This window comes from Trichechus manatus, unplaced genomic scaffold (assembly GCF_000243295.1).
Source record: "Trichechus manatus latirostris isolate Lorelei unplaced genomic scaffold, TriManLat1.0 scaffold00100, whole genome shotgun sequence".
NCBI lineage: Eukaryota > Metazoa > Chordata > Mammalia > Sirenia > Trichechidae > Trichechus > Trichechus manatus.
This window is the reverse complement of record NW_004444036.1, coordinates 5,374,075-5,398,516: the sequence shown is the minus strand read 5'-3', so window position 1 is coordinate 5,398,516 and position 24,442 is coordinate 5,374,075. Positions and strand designations below refer to the sequence as shown.

General features: G+C 36.4%; 1 protein-coding gene across 5 annotated transcripts in view; it reads right to left on the bottom strand.

The window, feature by feature from the left end:
- The window catches only part of CNKSR2 (connector enhancer of kinase suppressor of Ras 2), a 281,133-nt gene extending 257,180 nt beyond the window's left edge, over positions 1–23,953 (bottom strand). For 2 of the 5 annotated variants that reach the window (XM_004382841.1, XM_004382843.1), the window contains exon 1: positions 23,860–23,953. In XM_004382841.1, the coding sequence (XP_004382898.1) occupies positions 23,860–23,923 (64 nt within the window). In that variant the 5' untranslated portion in view covers positions 23,924–23,953. The remainder of the gene's footprint in view (positions 1–23,859) is intronic. The other 3 variants (XM_023737286.1, XM_023737287.1, XM_004382842.1) reach the window with 2 other exon arrangements.
- Positions 23,954–24,442: the final 489 nt, after the last annotated feature.

Below are 24,442 nucleotides of genomic sequence, written 5' to 3'. Positions count from 1 at the left end.
GGGCTTCTTCCCTTTCCATATAAAGTTAATGATTAGTTTTTCCATCTCTTTGAAGAATGTTGTTGGTATTTGGATCGGGATTGCCTTGTATTTGTAAATTGCTTTGGGTAGAACTGTCATTTTCACAATGTTGAGTCTGCCTATCCATGAGCATGGTATGTTTTTCCATTTATGTAGACCCCTTTGGGTTTGGAAGTATGACTTTTCTTTAATGGTTAGAACAGGGTTATGCATGTATATTAAGGCATGAGCCACATAATTGGAAATTTTTCTATGCATAGGCCATGCTGAGTTCAGCGGTCCATTCTTGAAAAAAGTCTTACTTTTGACTCATGTAGAATGAAGTGCTTATAGACTCTTTACATTTATTTTCTTTTTCTCAGTAATCTTTTATTTTTCTCCAATTTCATTATGTAATTTTATTGAAGTCAAATTGAAATGGCTGAAAAAATACCTAAGTATTTATATTCAGCTTCAATTACAGAAATGTATTGATTGTAGGCTACTGACATGACACCTGGTGGTAACAATAATAATGACCAATATTTTTCTAGCTTCTACTATGATCTTTGCATACATTATCACTCCCTGAATACAACCCTCCTTCATAGGAGGTGGTGGTGGTGGTAATAACAATCAATAGTAACAACAGCCAACATTTAGCTAAAACTTACTAAGTGCCAGTGACTTTTGTATGTCTTTTACATATTACTTCATTTAAACCTCGATACTCCTTGAGTTAAGGTTCTATTATTTCCTCATTTTAAGAATGAGAAAACTGAAACTCAAAGAGGTTACTATTTGCCCAAATTCATACAGCCAATAATTAGCAAAGCTGGAATTCAAATCTAGGTGTATTTGGCTTCAAAGTCCCACTCTTCCCACTATAATATGGTAACTACTTATGCTCGAGGTAGTAAAGTTGCACAGTGGTAATGGTGGACAGGCATACAGGTCTGTTATTCAGGAGTACAAGCTAATGTGATTAAAAAATACTAAAAATTCTGACAAAACTCAGAATTAGAATGGGCACATTCTGATAACCTAAGGAAAAGAATAAATTTTTAAGGAACCTTGGTGGCACAGTGGCTAAAGTGCTCAGCCGCTAACCAAAAGGTCAGTGGTTTGAACTCACCAGCGGTTCTGCAGGAGAAAGATGTGGTAGTCTGCTTCCGTAAACTTTACAGCCTTGGAAACCCTATGGGGCAGTTCTACTCTGTCCTATAGGGTCTCTATGAGACGGAATCGACTTGACAGCAACGGGTTTAAAAGGTTTTTATGGTAGACTTCAATGATTAGCGCAACTTTTAAAAATACCTAACTATGTAGCAACACATTATATTTTACCATAAAAAACTAAACAACCCACATACAAATTAAAATGTTACCCAAACATATGCAATTAGCTCTGTTATAATTAGCAAATCATGTGTTTCAAGTAAGACTACAAACGGGGAAAATGTCTCTAAAAGAAATTTTCTCTCATTTGAAGGATACACAATTAACTTTCACATAAAAGTATACACACACACACATATTATGGTATAAGAAGAACTGCTGTCACCTTGAAGACTAAGGTGCACCTGACCCAAGCCATGGTGTTTTCAATCGCCTCATATGCATGTGAAAACTGGACGATGAATAAGGAAGACCGAAGAAGAACTGACACCTCTGAATTGTGGTGCTGGTGAAGAATATTGAATATACCATGGACTGCCAGAAGAACGAACAAATCTGTCTTGAATGAAGTACAGCCAGAATGCTCCTTAGAAGTGAGGATGGTGAGATTTCATCTCATTTACTGTGGACATGTCATCAGGAGGGACCAGTCCCTGAAGCAGGACATCATCCTTGGTAAAGAAGAGGGTCAGTAAAAAGAAGGAGACCCTCAGTGAGATGGATTGACACAGTGGCTGCAACAATGGGCTCAAACATAGCAAGGACTGTGAGAATGGAATGGCGCAGGTAAAGGGAACGTTTTGTTCTGGTATACATAATGTCACTATGAGTCAGAGCTGACTTGACCACACCTAACAACAACAACAACAGAAGGTCTAACATGAGAATGGACCTTCAAAAAGAAGCCATTCTCTTTAAGGTTTTGTTTTGATAAGATGTTTATTTTAACTGTATTGACATAGATAACCATATTAATAAAACACTCTTAAAATAGCATTTATGCTCTAAGTTTCTCTAGCTCCAAATTCTACTGATATTTATCAAGGGCAATCATGTAAGTTTTCTAATATTGTATTGTTCTACATAAATGCATAAATACTTTAGACACACATATACATTAGGAGTCCAGCAAATATCTATGTTAAATTAATGGCTGTATATCTACAGACAGATAGGAAAAAAACATCAGGGGTCATATTTCAATGTTGCCTGGGTTGTTGAGACTGGTTAACATATTAAAAAAAGAATATGAACAAGACTCAATTCTTGAGATCTTTACTGTACAAGGTGCTTTAGTTTTAGCATATTAAGTTAAATTATAAATTAAACACAATTATAAATTTATGAAACAAGCATAACTAAGAATTCAGAGCTGCTGGTTTGACATAAGTCATAGATTTCAGTCAGTTTTTACATTCTTTAACATTATTTTTCCTTGGACTTAGACATTTGAGAAATGTTTCAGCTGCACCATGTGCCAGTTTGCCATTTGTCATGGTACACGAAGAACCCAGGTGGCTGCCAATGATGCGAACTTTTCCTACTGGCCCCAGAAGTATGATTCAGTGCTGTCCTAGGTGACCACATTTCTTGTGGTGGCAGGGGAAGTGTTATTATTATTCCATCTCTGGCAAAAGCTATCAAGAAATGTGCACAATGCCAGTTTATTCTCAAGTGCTTAAGTTATATAATTTTGCCTTTCTTAAAAGGATGACAAATCTTGAAAAATGCAATACCTAAAAATTAACATGCAAAAGAAAGTAGCTCCTAAAGGACAGTAAATGCCATTAGAAAGAAGTTTAGAATAGAAAACATACAATGGCATTTCAATGGTGAAACAAAGAGTACTTTCCATTTTCATTTAGTTATTGAACACTAAAACATGTCCTTTGATACTGGACAGCACAAATAAAACAAGAGGCCTACATACATTTTAAACTGGTAAAATCTATTAATATATTTGTTTCCATTTTAAAAATACTTTCGGGTAGTGATTTCTCCCTATTTGCATCCAAACATTTATCAAAAAATAATTACCAGAAATATCACTATGGCCATGTAATTTACATACTTTAGCAAATTACTGATAAATAAATGCAGATGTCACACTGATATAGTTTCTCTAGATTTTAAATAAATAAATATTCTTTGAATCCAGAGAGTCCAACTCTTGAGGCTTCAACTAACACTGGGACATAAATAGGGATGTCGGAAAGAGAGAAGAATGAAAACAGTATAAATGATGCAAAATTTACTACATAGAAGGAAGCATTATCTAAAATAGGTACAAAAGAGGACATCACAGGAAGTAAGCTCTTTGAACAAAGTTTAAAACAATCCAGTAGCCTTGATGTTTCAGTACACTTTTTTACGTTACAAAGACAGCTATTTGTATTTGGTAGGGATCGATTTGTTCTAACACATTAATTACAATAGCATGAATGAGTTCCTTACAGACAGTTAAGGAATTTAGTATCAACAATTATTCTACATTTATAGTTTCAGGGACATGCATATTGTTCATAATTAAAACCAGAAATTAAGTAAATTATACTAAATTATTCAGCATAACAAACTACTTATTCAGTTCTAAATGGACCTCAAAAGGTACTGTGTGTTCGGATTTGTGTTTAATCTGTTGCACTGGACTGTACTAACAATCTGCAAAGCTTTAGAAAATGAGATTTTAAATCACTGAGTCATAACACACACAGATTAGAAGACCATCCAGCAGTTAATAGCATTTTAACTCTCTATAAATGGGTCTGGCATTCTCAGAATCTTACATTTGATTATGGTATAATGAAATCTAAAGCAAACATTCTTAATGAGGGGATTATTCTATGAAGTAGGCTTGTTGCACGTATTAATCAAGACGTGCTCTAGCCTTGACACTAGTGATCAATTTGTTCTCTTTTGTTCCTAGCAGAGATATCCTCGTAACAATGAAAAGATCTATGGAACATAGTATTTCTGAGTGTTCATATATTGGGTTCTTTGTCATACTAGAAAGATATGTAATGTAGACAAGTCCTTTAATCTCCCTGAGCTCAGTTCCTTACATATAATATGACCCAGGACCAAGAGATTTCTAAAAGTTCTTTTTGGTTCTAACTTTCCATCAATTCATCTCATAGATTGTACAGAGAAGAAGAGTGTCAGTGTCTACAGAAATTATGTTTTTTAAAAGGAAATGTTACAAACTGTTTTAACTAATGATGTGTTTCAATAACACACATGAGAACTGTATTTGAGTTTGTGTTTCAAATTTGCCTATCAAGAATAATTAAACCATGCATATTAAAAGTTTACAAAAATAGCTACAAAGTTTGCTAAGAATTTACCAAGTACTTATACTACATGCATAATACAAACTATATATCTAAAAATAATTTACAGAACTATTGTATTACACAGACCGTGATTTTAAAAGTATGATTTTAAAATGAACACCAAAAACAAAAATATTATTTTTATATACTTTATATCACCTTGCTTGCACCATGCATTCTAATTTGTATTTTCCTTTGTTTTGTCAGTGTATTTGTAATTCAAGTTTTTGTTTTTATACAGCAGGATTTTCAGCCACCTGAAAATTTTGGAGGGATACTATTAAGGGTTAGGTAGAGAAAGAGACAGAGTAAAACATTAAACTATCCAAGGGACTAGAAGGTATCTGCTCAAAGGCCTTCTTGCTAACCTATAACAGTTACAGTTTTGGGTGGTGAAAGATTATAGAAAAAGGAAAAGGGGAGAAATTTGTAACCTAGTATCCTAGTATCTTAGAAATTCGTCAACCAGAATTAGTAAAGATAAACTGACACTAGTGGCTTAGACCTAGGGATTTCAGATCCACCTAAAACATCAAAAATAAACCTTCTGTTTTTATTACAAATCTGTGAAAAGCACATGCAGTTTTGTGCTGGGTATTTAATTACTGGCTTGAATAAAGATAAATATTCTAAAAATTCAGAAGGTCCAATTGTCACTAAACCAGTAGCTGTGGAGTCATTTTTGAGTCATAGTGACTCCACGTGTGTAACAGTAGAACTGTGCTCCATAGGGTTTTCAATGACTGATTTTTTAGAAGTAGATCACCAGGCCTTTCGTGCAGGTGCCTCTGGGTGGACTCACACCGCCAACCTTTCAGTTAGTTGTGAGTGTGTTAACTGTTTACACCACCCAGGGACTCCTCCAATTGTCACTAGAGGTGATGAAAGTAGACTTAGGGAAAATCAAGCATACTCATCATTCATTGCTTCTAAACCAATAAAGGAATGCATTCAAAAGCTTAGAATCACAGAATCTTAAGAGTTTTAAAGGAGACCATATGATTCAATATTCTTTTAGGGAAAAAGAAACCAGAAATTCAAATTATTTACCCTGGGTAACCATGAGTGAGAATCAACTTGACAGCAATGGGAGGTAACCCCAATTGACAAAAGTAGACCTGCCTCAACAACACAATCTCATTTTTTAAAAGGTATTCATTTACTTTAAAACTTGTATGGTTTATAAAATGAGTTATGAATAGCTCAGGACTAACCAAAAAGAAAAAAAAAACTGGTCTAAAAAGTTTGAATGAAAATATAAAATCTGGCATATTTTTGTCCACAGTCATATAGAAACATCAGTATCAAAAAGACTGAAGTAGCAACAACAACAAATCATGGTGAAAGCTATTTCTCAAAAACTTTAAAATCAACAGTGTTACACTGTTATACTGACTGAAACCAAAAAACCAAGCCAGTTGCCATTGAGTTGATTCCAACTTATGGTGACCTCATGTGTTTCACAGTATAACTGTGCTCCATAGGGTTTTCAACGGCTGTCATCTTTCAGAAGTAGATTGCCAAGCCTTTCTTCTGAGGTGCCTCCGGGTAGATTCAAACTTCCAACGTTTCGGTTAGAAGCCAAGTACTTAACTGTTTGTGCCACCCATGGACTCCTACTGATTAAAAGGAGGTTAATATCAATTTCAATATTTTAAAAATTCCACTAAACTAAATTTCATATGTAAGTTGACATCATTTACACAAGATGTATCAATGTTAAATATATAGAGCATTTTTCTAAGGAAAACACAAATGCAGGCTAATATATGAAATTTAAGAAAAAGAAAACTACTGGTAATATTTTTTCAAAAAAAAGGCCAGCATACTAGCACTGGGAAGGTACACTTTCCAACAAACATTCTATATAACATGGGAACTAATCTGTAGTCTTAATGCTTCTAAAATTGCCCTCAACTCAAATACCACTTGTGACACATGAATGAGAAAAGGCATTGTTTTGCCAGTGATTCTCCCTTGTTTTCAGTGACCCAATCTCAAATGAATTGGTTCATTTGTTTTTGACAATTGACTGTTTTTCCTTATGAAAAGTCAATACATTCTTATCACTTAAATGAAGCACTAGTGCTGATAAGTGACTGTCATTTTGTTGCAGATTTGGTGTTTAATAATAATTTAGATCACCATGTATACACCTGTGATGAGAAAACTCTTACATTCCAATTTTCTGGTCTGAGAAATAAAAGTTCAATGACCATGAACCTTTTGATAAAATAATGCTGAGAAGTACTGGGGAGCCATGATATCCAGGATCTATGCCTGAGATGAGGCTTATACTCACTCATTCAGACTTAACCAGGGATGGCAGAGCCATCAACAGAAATGCCTTAGGACTTTTGTTCCCTGGCAGGATGAGTGGCAGATACTATTCTAATAATTAGACTGAATTACTTAAGTGATCATGTGACTCAAATAAGAAAAAATGATCTGGAGAGAAATAATTCAATAAAGCTGTTAGACAGAAGTAGCTACCTGTCCGTGAAAGACAGAAGCTAGTAAGAGGGAAAGAGTTCCCGAGAGCCAGCCACCTGAAATCCATTCCCCAAATACATTTTAAAATCAGTATAATCTTCTTTGCACTCCATTCTTAAGGCAAACTTGATATACCATGGACTGACAAAAGAACAAACAATCTGTCTTGGAAGAAGTACAACCGAATGCTCCTTAGAAGCAAGGATGGTGAAACTATGTCTCACATACTTTGGACATGCTGTCAAGAGGGACCAGTCCCTGGAGAAGGACATCATGCTTGGTAAAGGAGAGAGTCAGCGTAAAAGAGGAAGACCCTCAACGAGATGGACTGACACAGTGGCTGCAACCATGGGCTCAAACATAGCAACAATTTGAGGATGGCGCAGGACCGGGCAGTGTTTTGTTCTGTTGTACATAGCGTCCCTGTGAGTCGGAACCGACTCCATGGTACCTACCCAATAACTTAAGGCAAACATGTAAATTACTCCAGTAATTTTATTTCTAAATTGGAATATTTAAAAATCTATTTTCCATAAAGGTCGATTTTAAAATCCTGTTACAGTATTTAGATTATTTTTTGCCAGTATCGAAATGTTACTTTATTCCTGCCTGGACTACATAGTGACTAATTATTCCTCAGTATTCCCTATAAAGTACATTTTCAGATAAAGAAATCAAGGGCTTGGGAAGTAAAGAGATGGGTTAAACACACATGGCATACAGGACAGGACTTGGGTTGGACCATAACTGGAGATACTTCCAATCACAACTCAATACTACAAATAATTTGTACTGTCTTCTACATACAGTGCTTCCTACTAGATATTTGTGTCTTTAACTGTTTGTTTTATTCATCTGTATGAAACGCAGAGACAGAAGAAGAGAGGGTTAGGAAAGGAGTGAGTCTTCTGGCATGGCCACGGGTAATAAAGATGTTTTCAGCAGCCTTGAAAGGCATCATCTGGCATTTTCATTTGGGAAAGTAGAATACTAAATTCATGGCAGACTACAGGCAGTGGTTACTACACAATGATTACTCTTAATTAGCTTCACTGAAGAACTCGTGTCCATCTGCACCCTGAAAAAGCTTCCAAGTCTACTTCTCACCATTTGTATTTCATAAGTCATGCAAATCATTCTGTTTTTAGTTATTGTAAGACTGTATTAATGCAATAACATGTCATCGTAAATATGTGTAATTTGTTATGAAAAGTATTATTGGAACGTTTTGAAAACAACTTCAATCTAAATGTTGCCCACCTACCCTGGGATAGATTCTAAAGTTTTAAGACACTGGAGAATCTTGGAAAGTCAAACCATCCTTTCCAGTCACATATTCAATGATAACTTCAAACTTTTGTTCTTTAATATGTAATTTACACAGGTTGTTTTTTGAAGGTTTCTGTAACTGCAAAACATTTATATCTTAATAAAACAAAACAAAGCAGACAAACAAAACTCTCCTTCATTCCTGTGATCATAACAAAAATACTCTGTACAAAAAGCAAAAGCATTTCACAGAGAGCACATTAATGCATATCTAGCCTGGTATTCACAGAGCATAAAGGCAGAAAAAGACATTTAGCAACAAACCAGGGAGAGAATGCTAAAACATTCACATCAACAACATCAGCAGGACTTTACTTACACGTTTACAGAGGTGAATTAATAACAAAGAATCAAGTAGGTTGAAATTGTGACTATTACTACATCTCAATGTATTGCGGGGAGAAGAAAAAAGTATCAGATTAATACATTAAACTGTCAGTCACAGTTTATCAACTTACTACCAGACCCTATTCTTTTAAGAATTTTTACATCAGGAAACAAAAAAACAAGGAAGATCTTAACCAAAAAGACATAGGAACTAAGTGCAAGTATTAAAGTAGTTCTGTCGTGAAATCTAATGGAATTTCTTAGAGATGGGTCCAAAGGAGATTTTATGTTAGAACTACCCTCAGACTCAAACTCAGCTACAAAACACACTACCTGGCCCATTGTACAATGAAAATGGGTGTTATATTTAATGACAAAAGCAAAAAAAAAAAAAAAAAGTTGACTTCATTGCAGAAGAGCAATCTGAAAAGTTCCTTTAGTTATGTTCAATTTCAGCCTATCTACCCTAGGCAAATATCTTCCATAAGTAAATGTGCATGCATATTTATACACATATTTAAACATTCCACTGAAAATCAAGTATTACAAACCACATTTATTTGCTCAAAATTTTTCATGCCTTGTTTAACAAAGATACAAAGTGTCTGCAGAAAACATAAACTACAATTAAAAGGTTTAGAATAGCACACTCTTCTGCTCAAGAGATACTGCAAATTTGTTCACATTGATGTAAAATAAGGAGATCTTTATCCTATCCATGCACATTAAGTTTCCATTTCTTAAAGGCTTTCTGATTAGCAAAAGGTTGAGTGCTAATCAGGTAGAAGATTAATTTCAGTAGGATGGAAAGCAGGTATAACATTCATTCAAGAAAACTTTTTTTCACGTGTGGAAAAGCATGAGGTTTATACAGGAGATAAGAGGTCAGAGGGTCAGTACTGCCTCTTAGGAGCATTGTTTTTGGATCTCACAATGATTGGATTACTCAATGATTGCCATATCAATGTATGCAACAGTCCCACACACTGAAGAACTGCCTATGTTCCACATGACTTTGTTTGCATTTGAAAGTTTATTATTAATACTTCCAGAGAGACAAACCAAAGTGATTTCACATATGAGGTACTGTTTATCTTTTAGAATTACAAAATTTGAAAGTAAATTAAACTCTTTTTATTTAAATAAAATTTTTACTTCAAAATAGTTTTAGATCTACAGAAAAGCTGCATTTGCCCCTATTAACAACTTACATTTCTATAGTACATTTGTCACAACTAAGGAACCAACACTGGTATATTACTATTAACTAAACTCACTTTTATTGAATTTCACTCATTTTTTCCTAATGTCCTTTTTCTGTTTCCAAGATTCCATCTAGGACACCCAATACAATTATTCATCCTGTCTCTGTAGCCTCCACTAGTCTGTGGCAGTTTCTCAGATTTTCCTTGTTTTTGATGATTTTGACAGTTTTGAGGAGTACTGGTCTCTCTGAGTCAGAATCAGCTCGACAGCAATGGGTTTGGTTTGGGTGGTCAGGTATTTTGTAAAATGTCCTTAAATTTTCTGGCACTACAAGATGCTCCAGGCTCATCTTGTATTTTCCTTGCCCCAGCCCTAGAATCTGACATTTCTCCAGCGGGCTATGGTTCTTTCCCACATGACTTTTAAATGCTCAACAGGATTTATAAGGACACATCAAATGAGTCTGGCCTGTTATTATTCCTCCCAATATTCATTTTTATTCCAGTGTCTTATCAGTTCAGCTGCTCTTCCATTTTCTTGTATTTATTATATGGGATGACTTCTGATCTTATTATGTGTCTTACATCCAGATATGTTCATTATAAGTAGGCCAGAACATCAATTTTTTTCTTCCAGTATAGCCATAGTGAGCACTTATATATAGAACCCATCTTATTATGAATTATTTTATTTTTCCTTGTTATTACAATATGGGCATTACACTAAATTTTTAAAAATTATGTGAGTAGGTAGATTATATTATCTATGAATTTTATTGCAGGACAAATTATATAATGTCTATTATATAAAGGGGGTATTGAAGGTCCAAAAGGATTGATGTACAGAAAAAGAATAAGATAGACTATACTGTGTGGGCCTTATTTGGATCCTGATTAAAGAAAGAAAAACTGTAAAAATGTGTATGTCATTTATGAAGCTAGAAATTTGAACACCAATTAAATATTTGATGATACTAGGAATGATTTTTGGTGTGACAATAGTGTTGTAGCTGTGTGTGTATATGTGTAATCTATATTGTGTAATATATACATATATATATTTTTTAAGTCCTTTTTTAGAGATACATATGAGCCTTCAATTTTTATGACCTCATTATTGGTGTGTCAATGGGGGGAAAAATCAGTAGCTCATTAGCTATTAGTCTGCTGTAATTATTTTCTGTGAGTGTGTGCTGATTTCCAGTACAAATATACAAGTAAGCTGGCAAGGCAGTCTCGTTTAAAAAAGAAATTCTCAGACATAAGAAACCATTACCTTAAACGTTAAATTAGGCACAACTTTAAAATTAATGTAGATGGAGATTCACTGTGTTACCATATTTGAAAGTTTATCTCTTACCAGACTGCTTATTAACATAGAATATCAACAATTATTTTAATGAAAGTGATGAAATTCTCAAAAATATGGCCAAAACAAAATAAAATTTATTTCATATGAATTTTAAAAGAATTAGCACTTTAGGAGAGAAACAGTGCTTTACATAATCAAACGGACAAAGCTAGGGCAATTTCAAAATAGTTGGTAATTACCACAGTTCACAGTTGTTGTTATCGTTTTAAGTGTCTATTGTCCTGGGTATTGTGGTGGCTTTCATAAAAAGTGAGAGAGATTTCAAACAATTTGCTCCACAAGTAAAGAATAATGAAAAAATTTCACTTTTTTTTTTAAAAAAAGCATCCAGTCTAAAGCAAACAAACCTCAATTTTATTAAAGGAAAACAAGGAGAAATTGAAGATGCCATATTTATTTTTTCAGTCTGAACAAATCCTACTTTAAGTTCGTAAATACATACTAGAATATATATTTTAGATACATACAGAAAAGCATGGATATAATTTTAAAATATAATGTAGATGGAATGTACCTTTCATTGCCATTTTACAGGTACTCAACTGATCAAACATCTCTGGCTCAACCTGACCACTCCATATTTTATATTTATTTTGCAATTGTTTTTTGACTGATTATGATTAATTTTCTCTAGTACTTAATTAAGTTCCTTTAGTGATTCAATATTTGATCATGAAGCAATATGGTCTATAATAATAGTTTCCAAACAAAACTATTTTGAGGGACCAATGAACATTTGGTAGGTAGGTAAGCATTTCAAAGATACAGAAATGCACTGGAAAAAGTCTGCTGTTCAATGAAACACTAATGAAATGCAGATGACAATGCTTACCACTGCTGAGTAAATCTGAACAAAATAATATAACAGTAGCCATTATTTCTGGCCAAATATGAAGCTGCTTACGGATATTTATTATTATGCACCACGTACAGTGATACTTTTATTAACAATCCTTTGAGAACAAAACATCTGCTCAGCACTGGGCTGGTAGTAGCAGTGGTCTTTTGCTTAGGTCCAGACTCAGCAGAAGTGAGCATCAAACTCCTGGGGTTCACTTCCAAATAAAAGAGATGTTACCAAGATTACAGTTACGTGTGGCATCTTTGCCACTGGCTAAAGTTCAATTCAGGAGAAAGATGTGGCAGTAGGCTTCTGTAAAGATTTACAGTCTTGAAAACCCTACGGGGCAGTTCTACTCTGCCCTGTAGTGTTGTTTTGAGTCGGAATCAACTTGATGGCAATGGGTTAGTCCTATTCTGAGAAGTAGAAAAAACACCACACCACAAACACACATAGAGGCCAAAAAGACCCAGGAACCACAGACCACCTTACCAGATACTAGAGAAGGGAGGACTGACGGAGAGGACATCCACATCTTTCAAAGTATTCCCAGGATTCCTCTCATGTCATATCTACCGCTGGCAGAAAGGCAATGTGGAAATATTATGTATTTTGGAACCAGTTAGAAATCAATTCAAATCTTACTTCTTTCACTTACTATTTATTCACTCCTCAAAATATTTATTGAGCACTTGATCAATAAATATCTGGGTATACAGGACAAGTCTTTCAATGTTTAATCTCTCTAAGCAAAAGCTTCTTCCCATATAAAATAGGGATAATTAAAACCTTTCAGGGCTAGGGTAGGCATTAAAAATAACGTAGGGAAAGCACCTAACACAATACACAGTATGTAGCAAACACTCAATAAATATTATCTATTATTAGTTCTGCCTCTGAATATTAGCAGTAGAATGCAACCTCACCCTTAACTTAAAAAAAAAGCTGATATTTATTATGCACTTACTATGTACCAGACATTGTTCGCATTAGTATATCGTATGAGGTAGGTAATATTATTATACCCATTTTATAAACATGTGAAAACTTGGGCAAGTTACTTAAATTCTCTGTGCCTAAAATCATACAGCTAGGAAGTGACAGAGGCAGGATATAAACGCAGGCATCTGATTCGAAAGTGCTTTTAACAATACACTATATCCTATATGCTGTCAATTTGTAAAGGATAGAAAATTTTGGAAATTTAAAAAGAAATCAAGTCTGAAGATAATTATGTACAAACTTGAGCTATGTCCTTCACCCACTAAAGTGTAGATCCAATCCAGTAGGGAAAGAAGAGTTGATGTCAAATCTAATTACATTACTGAACAGTTGTACAATCTCTGTTAAACTGTTTAACTTCTCTGTACCTTACCTGTGTAAAAGGGTGTTAATAACTGTCCTTTATCTCACTTTTAAGGATTACAAATAATAATAAATGTGAAGTACTTGAGACCTTTCTAATTTGGGCAAATGAAGGGAAGAACCAAGCTATATAATACAATGTTTGGGAAAAAATAAAAATAAAAAACAAAACTCAAGATGTTAAGTATACAGAAACTCTAACTAAAAACACAATTCACTTATAACTAGCCTTTTTTCAGTATGAAAATGGCTACTGGCTAAGTATTGTACCTGAAAACACTTTATCCTCCCAGGTCAAACAATTTATTTCCAATCTTGTTTGCCTTATTAGATTGCTCAGCAAACTCTTCCTTCACATATTAAGAATAAACTTCAATAGGAACCTAGTAAAATTATCAGAATCTCAAATAAATGAGGTCTGAATTAGTATGTTTTCACCATAAATACTCTCGAAGCATTATGTCTACACGATACATGCAGACTAGAAACAAAAATTATCTAACCCCAAATACTCCATAGAACCAACTTCTCTCTACGTGTAGCAATTCAACATCAATTCGAAAGCCTCTGGTCTAGATAAGGAAACCTTCTGCCACTGACTTAATGCAACACTGGTGCCAACAGAAACTGCCAGAAAACTCAGCCTGGCACCATTTCGGAGAGAAATGTGGAAGAAACATACCATGTTTGGCTCAACATCACATCTAACTTTGTCTCCACATAGGCTCCGGTAGGCCAAGAGGAAAACTAGCAACTGGACTAGATGTCTATTTTGAGCACTGTTAGCAAAAACTCTAAAACACTTTCTCTTTTACATGTATTTAATAGCCTAGTGGTCTGCTTTGAAAACTAAAATATAAATAAATTACACAAAAATTAAAACATGAATTTTCTGCTCCGGCAGGAAAAAAAATCATAAGTCCCAAGAACTATTAAACATTTTGAAAATAATGTGGATGGTTTGAAGAAAAATAAGAAAGAAAGTACATGAAATAAACTTCCATAGACATAAATAAAACATACCAAAATTAAAACAAAAATTAAGCTAATGTTGTAAAAATTAATCATTCAGCATAATTACTTAAGGTCAGTATTTTAAAGGTTTTTATTAATAAGTTAAATTTATAAGCTTAAATAACAACTTGCTGGACTCTTTCAGGATCTTTGGTAAACAAGTTGAAAAAAATAAAATCCAGGATATAAACCAGACTTGCACTGATTTGTTGTAGATATTACTTGAGAAAACATGTTGCAAGCCCATTTGAAAAACAGCAGATGCATCTGAAACAAAATTAAAAGTTCAAACAAACAAAAAAAAGTATATCGGGAAACATTTTAAAAGGCAACTAACAATGTGGTTTCTTCTTATCTCCTATCTTATCTGAAAATGATCAACCCACCTAATAAGACTAATTTCCAAAAATATTAATGTCAAGTAAATATAAAACAGACATGTGTTCTATACTTCATATTAGTTATGCAACAATGTTTTTATCATTTCAAACTATCAAACATTAATGCCATTGCCAAGTTTTTGTTTTATTTAATCTTGATTTTAAACCAATTTTACATTGTGACAAAATACTTAATAGATAAACACACAGAAAACTAAAACAGCAGTTACTGTACATTAGTAAAATTTATAATTCAATGAATTCATGTGAGTACCCACATACCCTTTTGTTCCTGAAATTGCAAGAGGAAGAATAAGATAACAGAAACCTCTATTAGAATTAATGATATTCACTTACACTAAGATCGAACATGAAATTAAATATACCCTTAAAAAATTCTGTCCTGTTGAATAGTTGCTTATAATTCAAATCAGGGCACAGCTTGTTTTGCAGTACTAGCTAGAACACTTAAGCCTGAAGGTGTTGTTTTACTAAGAGTTAACAGACTGGCATATCTATGTTAAAGTCTTTAAAATTTCACTAATTCAGAGTTATATTTTAACAATGCTAAATTTCAGGAAGGCATGCTTTATTAGAAAAACCTCTATAACTTGCCTACTGGTGACTGTTGTTGTATTGTTGTTGGGTGCCGTCAAATCAGTTCCGACTCACGGCGACCCTACAGGACGGAGCAGAACTGCCCCGTAGGGTTTCCAAGGAGTGCCTGGCGGATTCGAACTGCTGACCTTTCTCAGTTAGCAGGCAAGCTCTTAACCACTGCGCCACCAGGGCTCCAGGTGATTATCTAGCAGCATGTCATTCAGAAAAAATCCTCATGAGGCACCTGATACTCAGCAAGATAGGCTTTACAATAACCCTCTATATCGGTTCTTAACAAGAGCGCTTCAAAAATTAGTCAAAATAAACTTATACCTGGTTAAAGAAAATTAGAATTATTTTCTTAAAATCAGAGAGGAATGTGGAAAATTATACAAAAAAATGCTCATTTAAGATGCATTCTTAAATATATTAATTTTATTCCTACCAATAAAAATACAAATTCAACATTAAATATAATAAAGAACACAAAGGTTCTTATTAAGCTAATAGGCTATTTTTCTATTTTATCCTCCTCATTAACAAATAAGGGATATTTTATTCTCACAACAGAAAAAATGCATTTTAACTTCTTATATGAGCTTTTCTTCTTACTAAGAGAATAAACTTTGAGCATTTTATAAATTTCACTCTGCCATGTGTTCCAAAATACATAGAGTTCCTTTAAAAATACCACAATGAAAGAATCATTAGAAAATTTGAATAAAGGAATAAAAATGCTTAGAAGAAGGGGAATGTTTTAATTTTTAAGTGATAAGTATTTGCCTATTGTGTCAGCCTGAGACATTAGCAAATACTATTTATAGAAAAATATTTGTAATATTTATAGCATAAACACAGAAGTGTTATGGATTCATCGAAATTATTAATATTTCTTAACAAAATGAGTCTAAACCATGACAGGTCTTTGAAGTAGCTAGAGCCAATGAAACTATGAAAAACTACGTTCTCTAATCTGCCACACAATACACAACTTGGCACTGAAGTATCCATTACAGCATTGTAAGGGACTCTATATGCATTGTCATTTAAGGGAAGCAGATTTGCTGACACATTAGTAATCTGTGAATAAAATTATTTATTCCTTCACTCTACAAATGTTTTTTCAGCACCTACTTTGGGCCAGACACTCATATGCATTGTTATGCAAAGCAGGCAGGTTTCTGCCCTCATGAAGCATAAATCTAGTTGAGAAGTTGACATCAATCAAATAACCGTACAAATTAATATAAAAATAAAACTGTGGCAAATGAGACAAAGGAGATATACATGGTACTAGGAGAGTGTATAACTGAGGATTTGATGTGATTTGGGGAAGGCTTTCCTGGGAAGGCTTAAGATCTGACGGATGAGTAGGAGTTAACTGGGTGAAGAAAGGAGTGAAGTAGGGCTTCGAACCGGTTCGTTCCGGTTCGACTTCTGGCTGGGAATTTGCATGTCTATCGTCAGATATACTGAATCAGAATCAATATTTTAACAAGATCCCAGGAGCCCTGGATCGAACAGAGAACACATTAAGCACAAAGGCCCAGTGGTGAGTGAACATGAAGAACTGAAAGTGTAGCTGGTCCTAGCAATGAGGCTTACCACATAGGCAATAACCAAATCTTCAAGGGTCTTACAGGCCATGTTAAGGACCTTAATCTTTATTCTAAAAGCAGCAAGAAATCATTAAATTGTTTTAAGCTGAAGGGGATGGGAAGTGGAGAGGACAGGATCAGAGGAGAATAAAGAAGTTCATCCTGACTACAGGTTGATGGATAGATCAAACAAGCAAAATTAAAACGTTATAATTATCATGACCTTGGCTGAAAAAGGCTATTTTGCCCTTTGCAACAACAGGAGAAAAAGAGGAAGCAGAGTACATTAATTTTACCATTTCTAAACCCAGCCACCACTTTTCAAACTTTTCCACCGATGTATCCATAATTGCTGAACTGAGTGTACTCATAACCCTGGGAGGTCTGGGGAATGCAGCTTTAAACAGCCTGCTGCAAGCCTAAAATTCTTATTAAGCCTGGTCTCATCTTTAAATCATGCCAATTTTTTGTTTCTACACTCTGCATATAATATCCATGTTTGTTTTAATATAAAAATAATGTTTGAAAGTATGTAGCAAAGTCAACTCTGGCTTCCTTTTATCATTTGGCTTCCACAACCAGAGAAATGTACCATTTTGAGAAGCACAGGCCTATGCTATTCACGAAAACTGTGAATTCACTCACTGAACGTTATTCAACATAATGATCCTGTATTGAAGATTACACTTGCTGTTCTTCAGACACTAGACCATGACAGTCATTAAAAATAAAAAGTTTTAGACTCCATTTTTAATCAAATTATTCACCCTCCACCCCTCCTTTGAAATTAGTACAGATGATCTATCCTTCTAGTACTCTTTATAGAAACTAATACTTCATCTTTCACAATAAGCCTTACGTGTGGGGTGCTACAGGGGAGTCACATAGAACGCTAAAAGTTATTAAGAACAAAGTAAGCCCTAATCTGAGGTTGCTCTGCTATAAATGAAAATGATAATTTATCACTGCTTTAAGAATATCATTAATATTTAAAATCCTATCTCCATTCTTCATATAAGAATTTGGATCAGTAAAATTCTAAATATCCAACAACATAATGTTACTGATGTAATTAATCATCAAAATAACTCATTTTAACATTATTTCCAGATTATTCCTAAGAAACAGATTTGAAACAGCTGTACCAATTCAATACACATTCTTTGTGGGCTTATTTTTGGCAGCCAAAGTTTTATAATGTGGTATTTATTTAAACTCAGGACATGATGAGAGTTTTATTGCCTTTGTGAAATGCAGATTTGTTCTTGTACTTTTGTGCCACCTACTCATGCTCCTCCCTTACTTTCCCTGCACTGCCCACCTCTCACCTTCAACCACACTAACCTATACACAACCCTTTTCTGGTTAATCACCCCATCTCAACTCTAGAGTCTCCTGCTGTGCCTCTACATTTAGAATACATCCCTCTTAGAGTATGCCTGAGTTAAATAGCTTAAATAGTTGCTAAAACCCTACCTTCCCTATACACCCCTTCCTACCATACTAAATACATCATCTTCTCTTTCCATTAGTGCTTGTATGTATACCTGTATACATAATGCACTTGTTCTTTAATTTACCAAATGTACTAGTTAGTACCTGTCTCTCTTTGTCTTGGCAAAGGTTTGTCCTTGTCAATGTTGTCCCTTACAGACGTTAATTCCCTCAAAGCAGAGACTAATGTATTTAAAACAATCCACTAAAGCATTTTCCATGCAGAAGTATTGAGTAAATAATACCTAAAGGCCAGAATACATCCACATAAATATAGATACTCCTTCTTCCTAGTCTGCACTAAATTATGAGTGTTATCTTAAGAAACAATATTTATGATGCTCTAAATAAAATAATGTTTCTTGTGAACTAAACTCTATGTATCAAGAATGTAAATTTCTTCTTTGTGTAAAATCGTAAGAATTTCTGTTCCAAAGAATGTCAAATCCAAAGTAGCTGATTGTTGGTAACTATCTAGTCACCTGGTAATTGAAAAAAAGGAAGTGATACAATCAATACGGTCATTTTCAACTTCAACATTTTTTCCCTTACAATGTATACTTTTAAGTTCCTGCCAGAAAATTATTCCTGATCTCTCAAGCTGTTTAACTCAAAATTTTGACATTTCCCTTTCTCTAATTAAGATAAATTTCAACCTCAGCTCTGGGTCTTATAAAGGAAAAAAAAAATTACTAAAGAGCATCATACCTGTCAAAACTTCTTTGCCCTATCAGATACATTCTCCTTTACAGCATTTAACATTCATACTGAATAGACCTTATTTCATCACTGCATTTCTTCTATTACAGGGTTCTATTCAAAACCTTGGTTTTGTCTTTGTTTTTTAAACCTAAAATCCTCAAGATGGCTGAGTCATCTCAGGACAGAAATTAGGAGTCAGGGAATGCTTCTTGAAGAAAACTGATAGAAAATGGTTTACAGGAAATAGGAAAGGAGTTTCAGATGGTTCGAGAAAAGACTGTCTTAAAGACTCAGATTATTTTAAGAATCATAATAATGCAAAATTGGTTGGAACTAATCATAGCGACCATAAGAACACTAGCAAAGAGGGGCCTGTTGGTTGACTCTGAAAATAATAATCACTTTATTTGACCCAGAAAGGAAATAACAATCATTGGAAGAATGCCATGGAGGAAGCCTGGTCCTGGAAAATAACTTTAACTTTGTCATATGGATATTTCGAATGAGTCTCAAAGTCGAAAAGGGTGTAAGAAGAAAACTGGAGTTATTGGATGTGACATGGACAAGGAAAATTAATAATAAAATTAACAGTAGAGGCCCTAAAGTGTTCAGAGGTTTTCGTTATATTTCAGTGGGCAAAAAAAATTGGAGAAGAATTGGGGACTTAAACAAATGCAGATTATGAAGTATTTTCAGACCCTGTACGTGAGCAGATAGGAGCTGAGAAATAATGTATTTTAGATTAACAGACTGAGCCAAAATTAGTTATTGGCCTACTTTTCTGCCTATGACTTTTTCTAATAACTGGTTTGTTTTTATTTACTTTGAAAAGGTTTTATGTTTTAAAATTTTGTCAAACTACAAAAGGACTGAATGCAATTTCCAATTGAAGAATATTGGTTTCAAAATGCTAAATAATGAGTATTTAATTTTCTCCAAAATTTTTAGAAAATTAATTTTTAAATTCTGAAGGTCTGTAAGGTATCTCCAAATAGCCAGAAGTACTATCAGGATAATCAAGGATATAACTGCCTATTTATCTGACTTATAAGGAGTTCATATATTTACTAGAATTAACATTGACATTGTGTCACATCAAATTTTCACTCTCAACAGAAAATTCAGTGAGTATTGGATTTTACAAACATTGGAGTTGGGGGTAAACAAAAAAATGCAAGTGTTTTCATATATCTTTAGTAGTAATTAATAAATACATTTATATTTGCAAATCCCTCAAATATATTTTAATAAAAATAGATCAAAACTAATTGTAATGTATAAATAGTCCTTCATAAATAATCTTGACTGTATGTTACCAAAGCTTAATAATCTTGTCAGCCTGCCTTTTTTCCCCCTTCATTCCTTCTCTGATGACTGAGTCTCTATACCACTTGTATAAATTGTAATCATAAATATATGGCCATGCTATTCTTATATGCTTAGTGGTTGCTTTTCTGTTCAGTGAAGAGAAAAATACCCTAGATAGAGCAATAAACCATGTACCTTACTAAACAGAGTTATAACAATTTATGATTGTGAATAGCTGAAAGCATACGCTATATGCTTTAAATGTTAAGGATGATAAAAAAACTGTCACGTTAATCAGGTAGAACATGCTCTGAAAAACTCCCACGATGTTGCAGTTGTTCAAAACTCTGATTCATTCTTTGGTACTGCCTTTATAACATTACACGTTATACAACACTAAATGAGGTTTATCCATTCCAGAGTTACAGCCTAATTAACAGTTGACTTTTAAACATTACTGCATCTGAGGAAGGGATGAAAAATGTTTTTTAAATGTCTTCTGTTAAAGTGTATTTAGGAAACAGGGTAGGGAGGGAAAATAAATTAATAGTGTAAGTTACAAGCTGAGGAAATGTTTATGTTTCATCCAACTATTTTTTTAAATCTTATTTTCTGATAACATCTCAAATCAAATTTATATGACTATTACGGAAATGCCAGCAGTAAGCAGTTTGGGACTTGAAATATCCAGATAATTGTATCAGTTATTCTTCTATAGTTACATTATGTGTACAAAGATACACAATTTATATTTTTACTATCTCACTGATCTTTTTAAATACCTCTAAAATGCTTCATCAACAGGTATGAAAACAAGTTACTCAACTTAAATGTAACAACTACTTAAAATCACAGCTAAAGATGTTAGCCCAACTTCAAAGAAGCTACATTTTAGGGTGGAGAGATTTTTAAAGAACTAGAGTACTGGAAAACTAAGAATGTGTCAAACCGTGTGCATCATATGTTATACTAGCTTCCAGAGACCTAAACTGTTGAGAGAAGGGAAAGTGCAGAATGTAACTGGGAGGGTAGGAGATGAAGAAGATGAAGTATGCAGCACTCACTGCCAGGGAGCATCATGGGAACTGATGAGATGTAGTTAGTCTCTGAAGGTAATCTGACTCCCATGAAGCCAAGACAGCTTTTCTTTGAGTATTTCAGCAACAGACTCCAACTAAAGTAACCTTTTAGATAAATTCAAAGAAAGGGTTTTGTTATGGATTGAACTGTGTCCCTCCAAAATGTATGTTGTAAATCCTAAACTCTATGCCTGTGGTCATAATCCCATTTGGGAATGGTTTGTCTTTGTTATGTTAATGAAAGAATTAGTGTAGGGTGTGTTTTAAATCAATCTCTTTTGAGATATAAAAGAGATTAAACAAGCCAGCAAAAGAAGTAGAGATAGGGGAAGAGATGCCAAACCACATGAAAATCCACCCAGGAGTAGAAGCTCAAAGAGACAAGGACCTTCCCCCAGAGATGACAGAGAGAGAAGGCCCTCCCCTAGAGTCAGCACCCTGAATTCTGACTTCTAGCCTCCTAAACTGTGAAAGAATAAATTTCTCTTTGTTAAAGCCATCCACTCGTGGTATTTCTGTCATAGCAGCACTAGATAACTAAGACAGGTTTTAATTAAACATCTCACTTCCTGCATATGCCTTGGCTCTTCTTCCATGACTGATAAGCAAAAAGACAGATGTTTGCCTGTATCTGAGAATCTTGGGAGGGGGTCAGGGGGAGGAATCGGTGGGAATCTAGGAAAGCAGTATTTCAATAGCAAATGTGGAAAAAGAAGAAACAGAAAAGGTGAGCCACTGCAGGACTCTGTCTTAGTCATCTTTATAACCCCCATGGCACCTTAGCACAATGCACCACACACAGGGGGGCAGTCAGTAAATAATGAATTTGCTTCAATTCAATTCACTCACATCTGTACTGTGCTTTGCAGTTACAAAGCAGTTTCCACATATTAGAAAAGAAAAACAAAGTGAATGAGGAGGGGATAGAAGAAAACCAAAGTAGATAAAGGAAATCCACAAGAATAAGCAAGGAGGCTGAAAAAAATGGGGAAAAAGTAGAAAAAATAGTTTCTCCCTTTCACTCACAATCCCTTCCAATCACCACTTTTCATTCTAAAGTGCCTGGGGGTTTAGAAAGTCTGACTCTTTAGCCAGCCCTAAGAAAGGCCTCCCTCATCTTCCCAAGGGGCATTTTCATAAATAATAAATCTTCCATTCCTGACTAATCTACGTAGAGCTGTGCCCAAGACCCACCACCAGCAGGGTTCTAACATCTCCCAAGTGTGGCCAGGGATCTTTAAGTCCATCCTATACATCCCCTCTTAGCATTCCCAAAAACCTTAGGAAAGAGTTGGGCCTGGGGATGGAAGGAGGAGGAGGGGGCAGTGGTCGTGCGGGGAGAGTTCCTCTACAAGCCCCTTAACTCAAACAACAGAGGGAGACAGTGAGGCAGGAAAGCCCAGAGACTAGAGAAAAAGCTCACGTTTGCGACAAGGAGGGCGAGTGTCTCTAACTATGGTTATTAGAAATTGCCAGGGAAGAAGATGGAAGAAATGAAGGGGTTCGGGGATGCGCATCCCCTTACACCCGGCGTCGAGAGCCTAATAAAGAGCCGTGGTGTCCGAAGTCTCTTCCGACCTGAAGTGGAGGCGGCAAGCACGGGGGAATGCGCAGGAGGAGCCCAGCCATCAGCGCGGACGCCGTCCCAAGGGAGGCATGTTGCCTCTCCCCAAAGCAGCGCCTTTCCCCGAGCCTTCGCAGCGCGGCCTGGGAGAGACAGGGCGATCCCCGGGTCCAGACGGGGGCGGCCGCCTCCTGACCCCATTATTTGAGCTTAAAAGTTGCGGGGAGAGTTGGCGCTGGAACAGGCACCTGGGAGGGGCGGCCGCGGAGAGGGCGTCAGGGTTCCCGGGAACAAAGGGGTCGGAGAAGTGGGGCTCAGGAGAGCAGGTCCCGGGGTCCTCCCTAAAAGGGGAGACCAGGGTCGCCACGTCCTCCTGGCCCGGGGGTGCAGAGGAGAGCGAGAAAGAGGTGCAGGATTCCGCCGTCCGGCTTCTATCTAGCCTTCAACCGGGTCGCGCCGGGCGCCCCCGCGCGCTCTCCCCGCCCCTCCAAGCCCCTTTGGCTGGAGAACAACTGGCTGGAGACAAAAGGGGACCAGGGGACCGGAGGCCCCGCCGCCCCGGGGCACCCCGCCGCCTCGCACGGACCGCAGTCGGCCGGCTGCAGCCCCGATGGCGGGGCTCCGCGCGGCGGGACCCTGTGCCCGGGGCCTCCTCCGGTCTCCGCAGTGGGCATTACCTTTCATCCAGTCCACCACTTGACTCGGAGACCATTTGCTCACCGGTTCCATGATCAGAGCCATGGGGGCGGGAGCAGTTCCGTGAGGGGCGAAGGGCTCAGACACAAAATGAACTCAGCAGCCGAGCCTCCCTCAGGTGGGGTCCCTTGTTGGCCACTGCCTCGAAGGGCGGGCGGCGCGGAGAAGGTGGCTTTTGTGTGTCTGGGCTCACGGCTGTAATGTCTCTCAGTAAACGCCGGGGAGCCGCGGTGCGAACGGCGGCAGGGAGGGAAGCGTGTCGGGTTCGCAGCTCCGCGCAGGGGTGGCTCGGTCCCCGAGGAGGCGGCTAAGTCTGTTGCTGCCTCCGCAGCTCCGCTCGGGTCTCCGTCTCTCCAGGACTTCAGTTCATGGCTTGCGCTGCCGAGGGTCGCGGCGCTGAGGAAGGAGCCGCCGCCGCACGCCCGCAGCCAACTTGCCCGCTCGCCTCGCGCGCGGGAGTGAAGCCCGTGGCACGACACGCTGCCCGGCGGAAATGACGAGGGGCCTCCTGCCACCCAAAATATCTCTCTGCAGCCCTCGGGTGCGGGGCGCGCGCGCCACGAG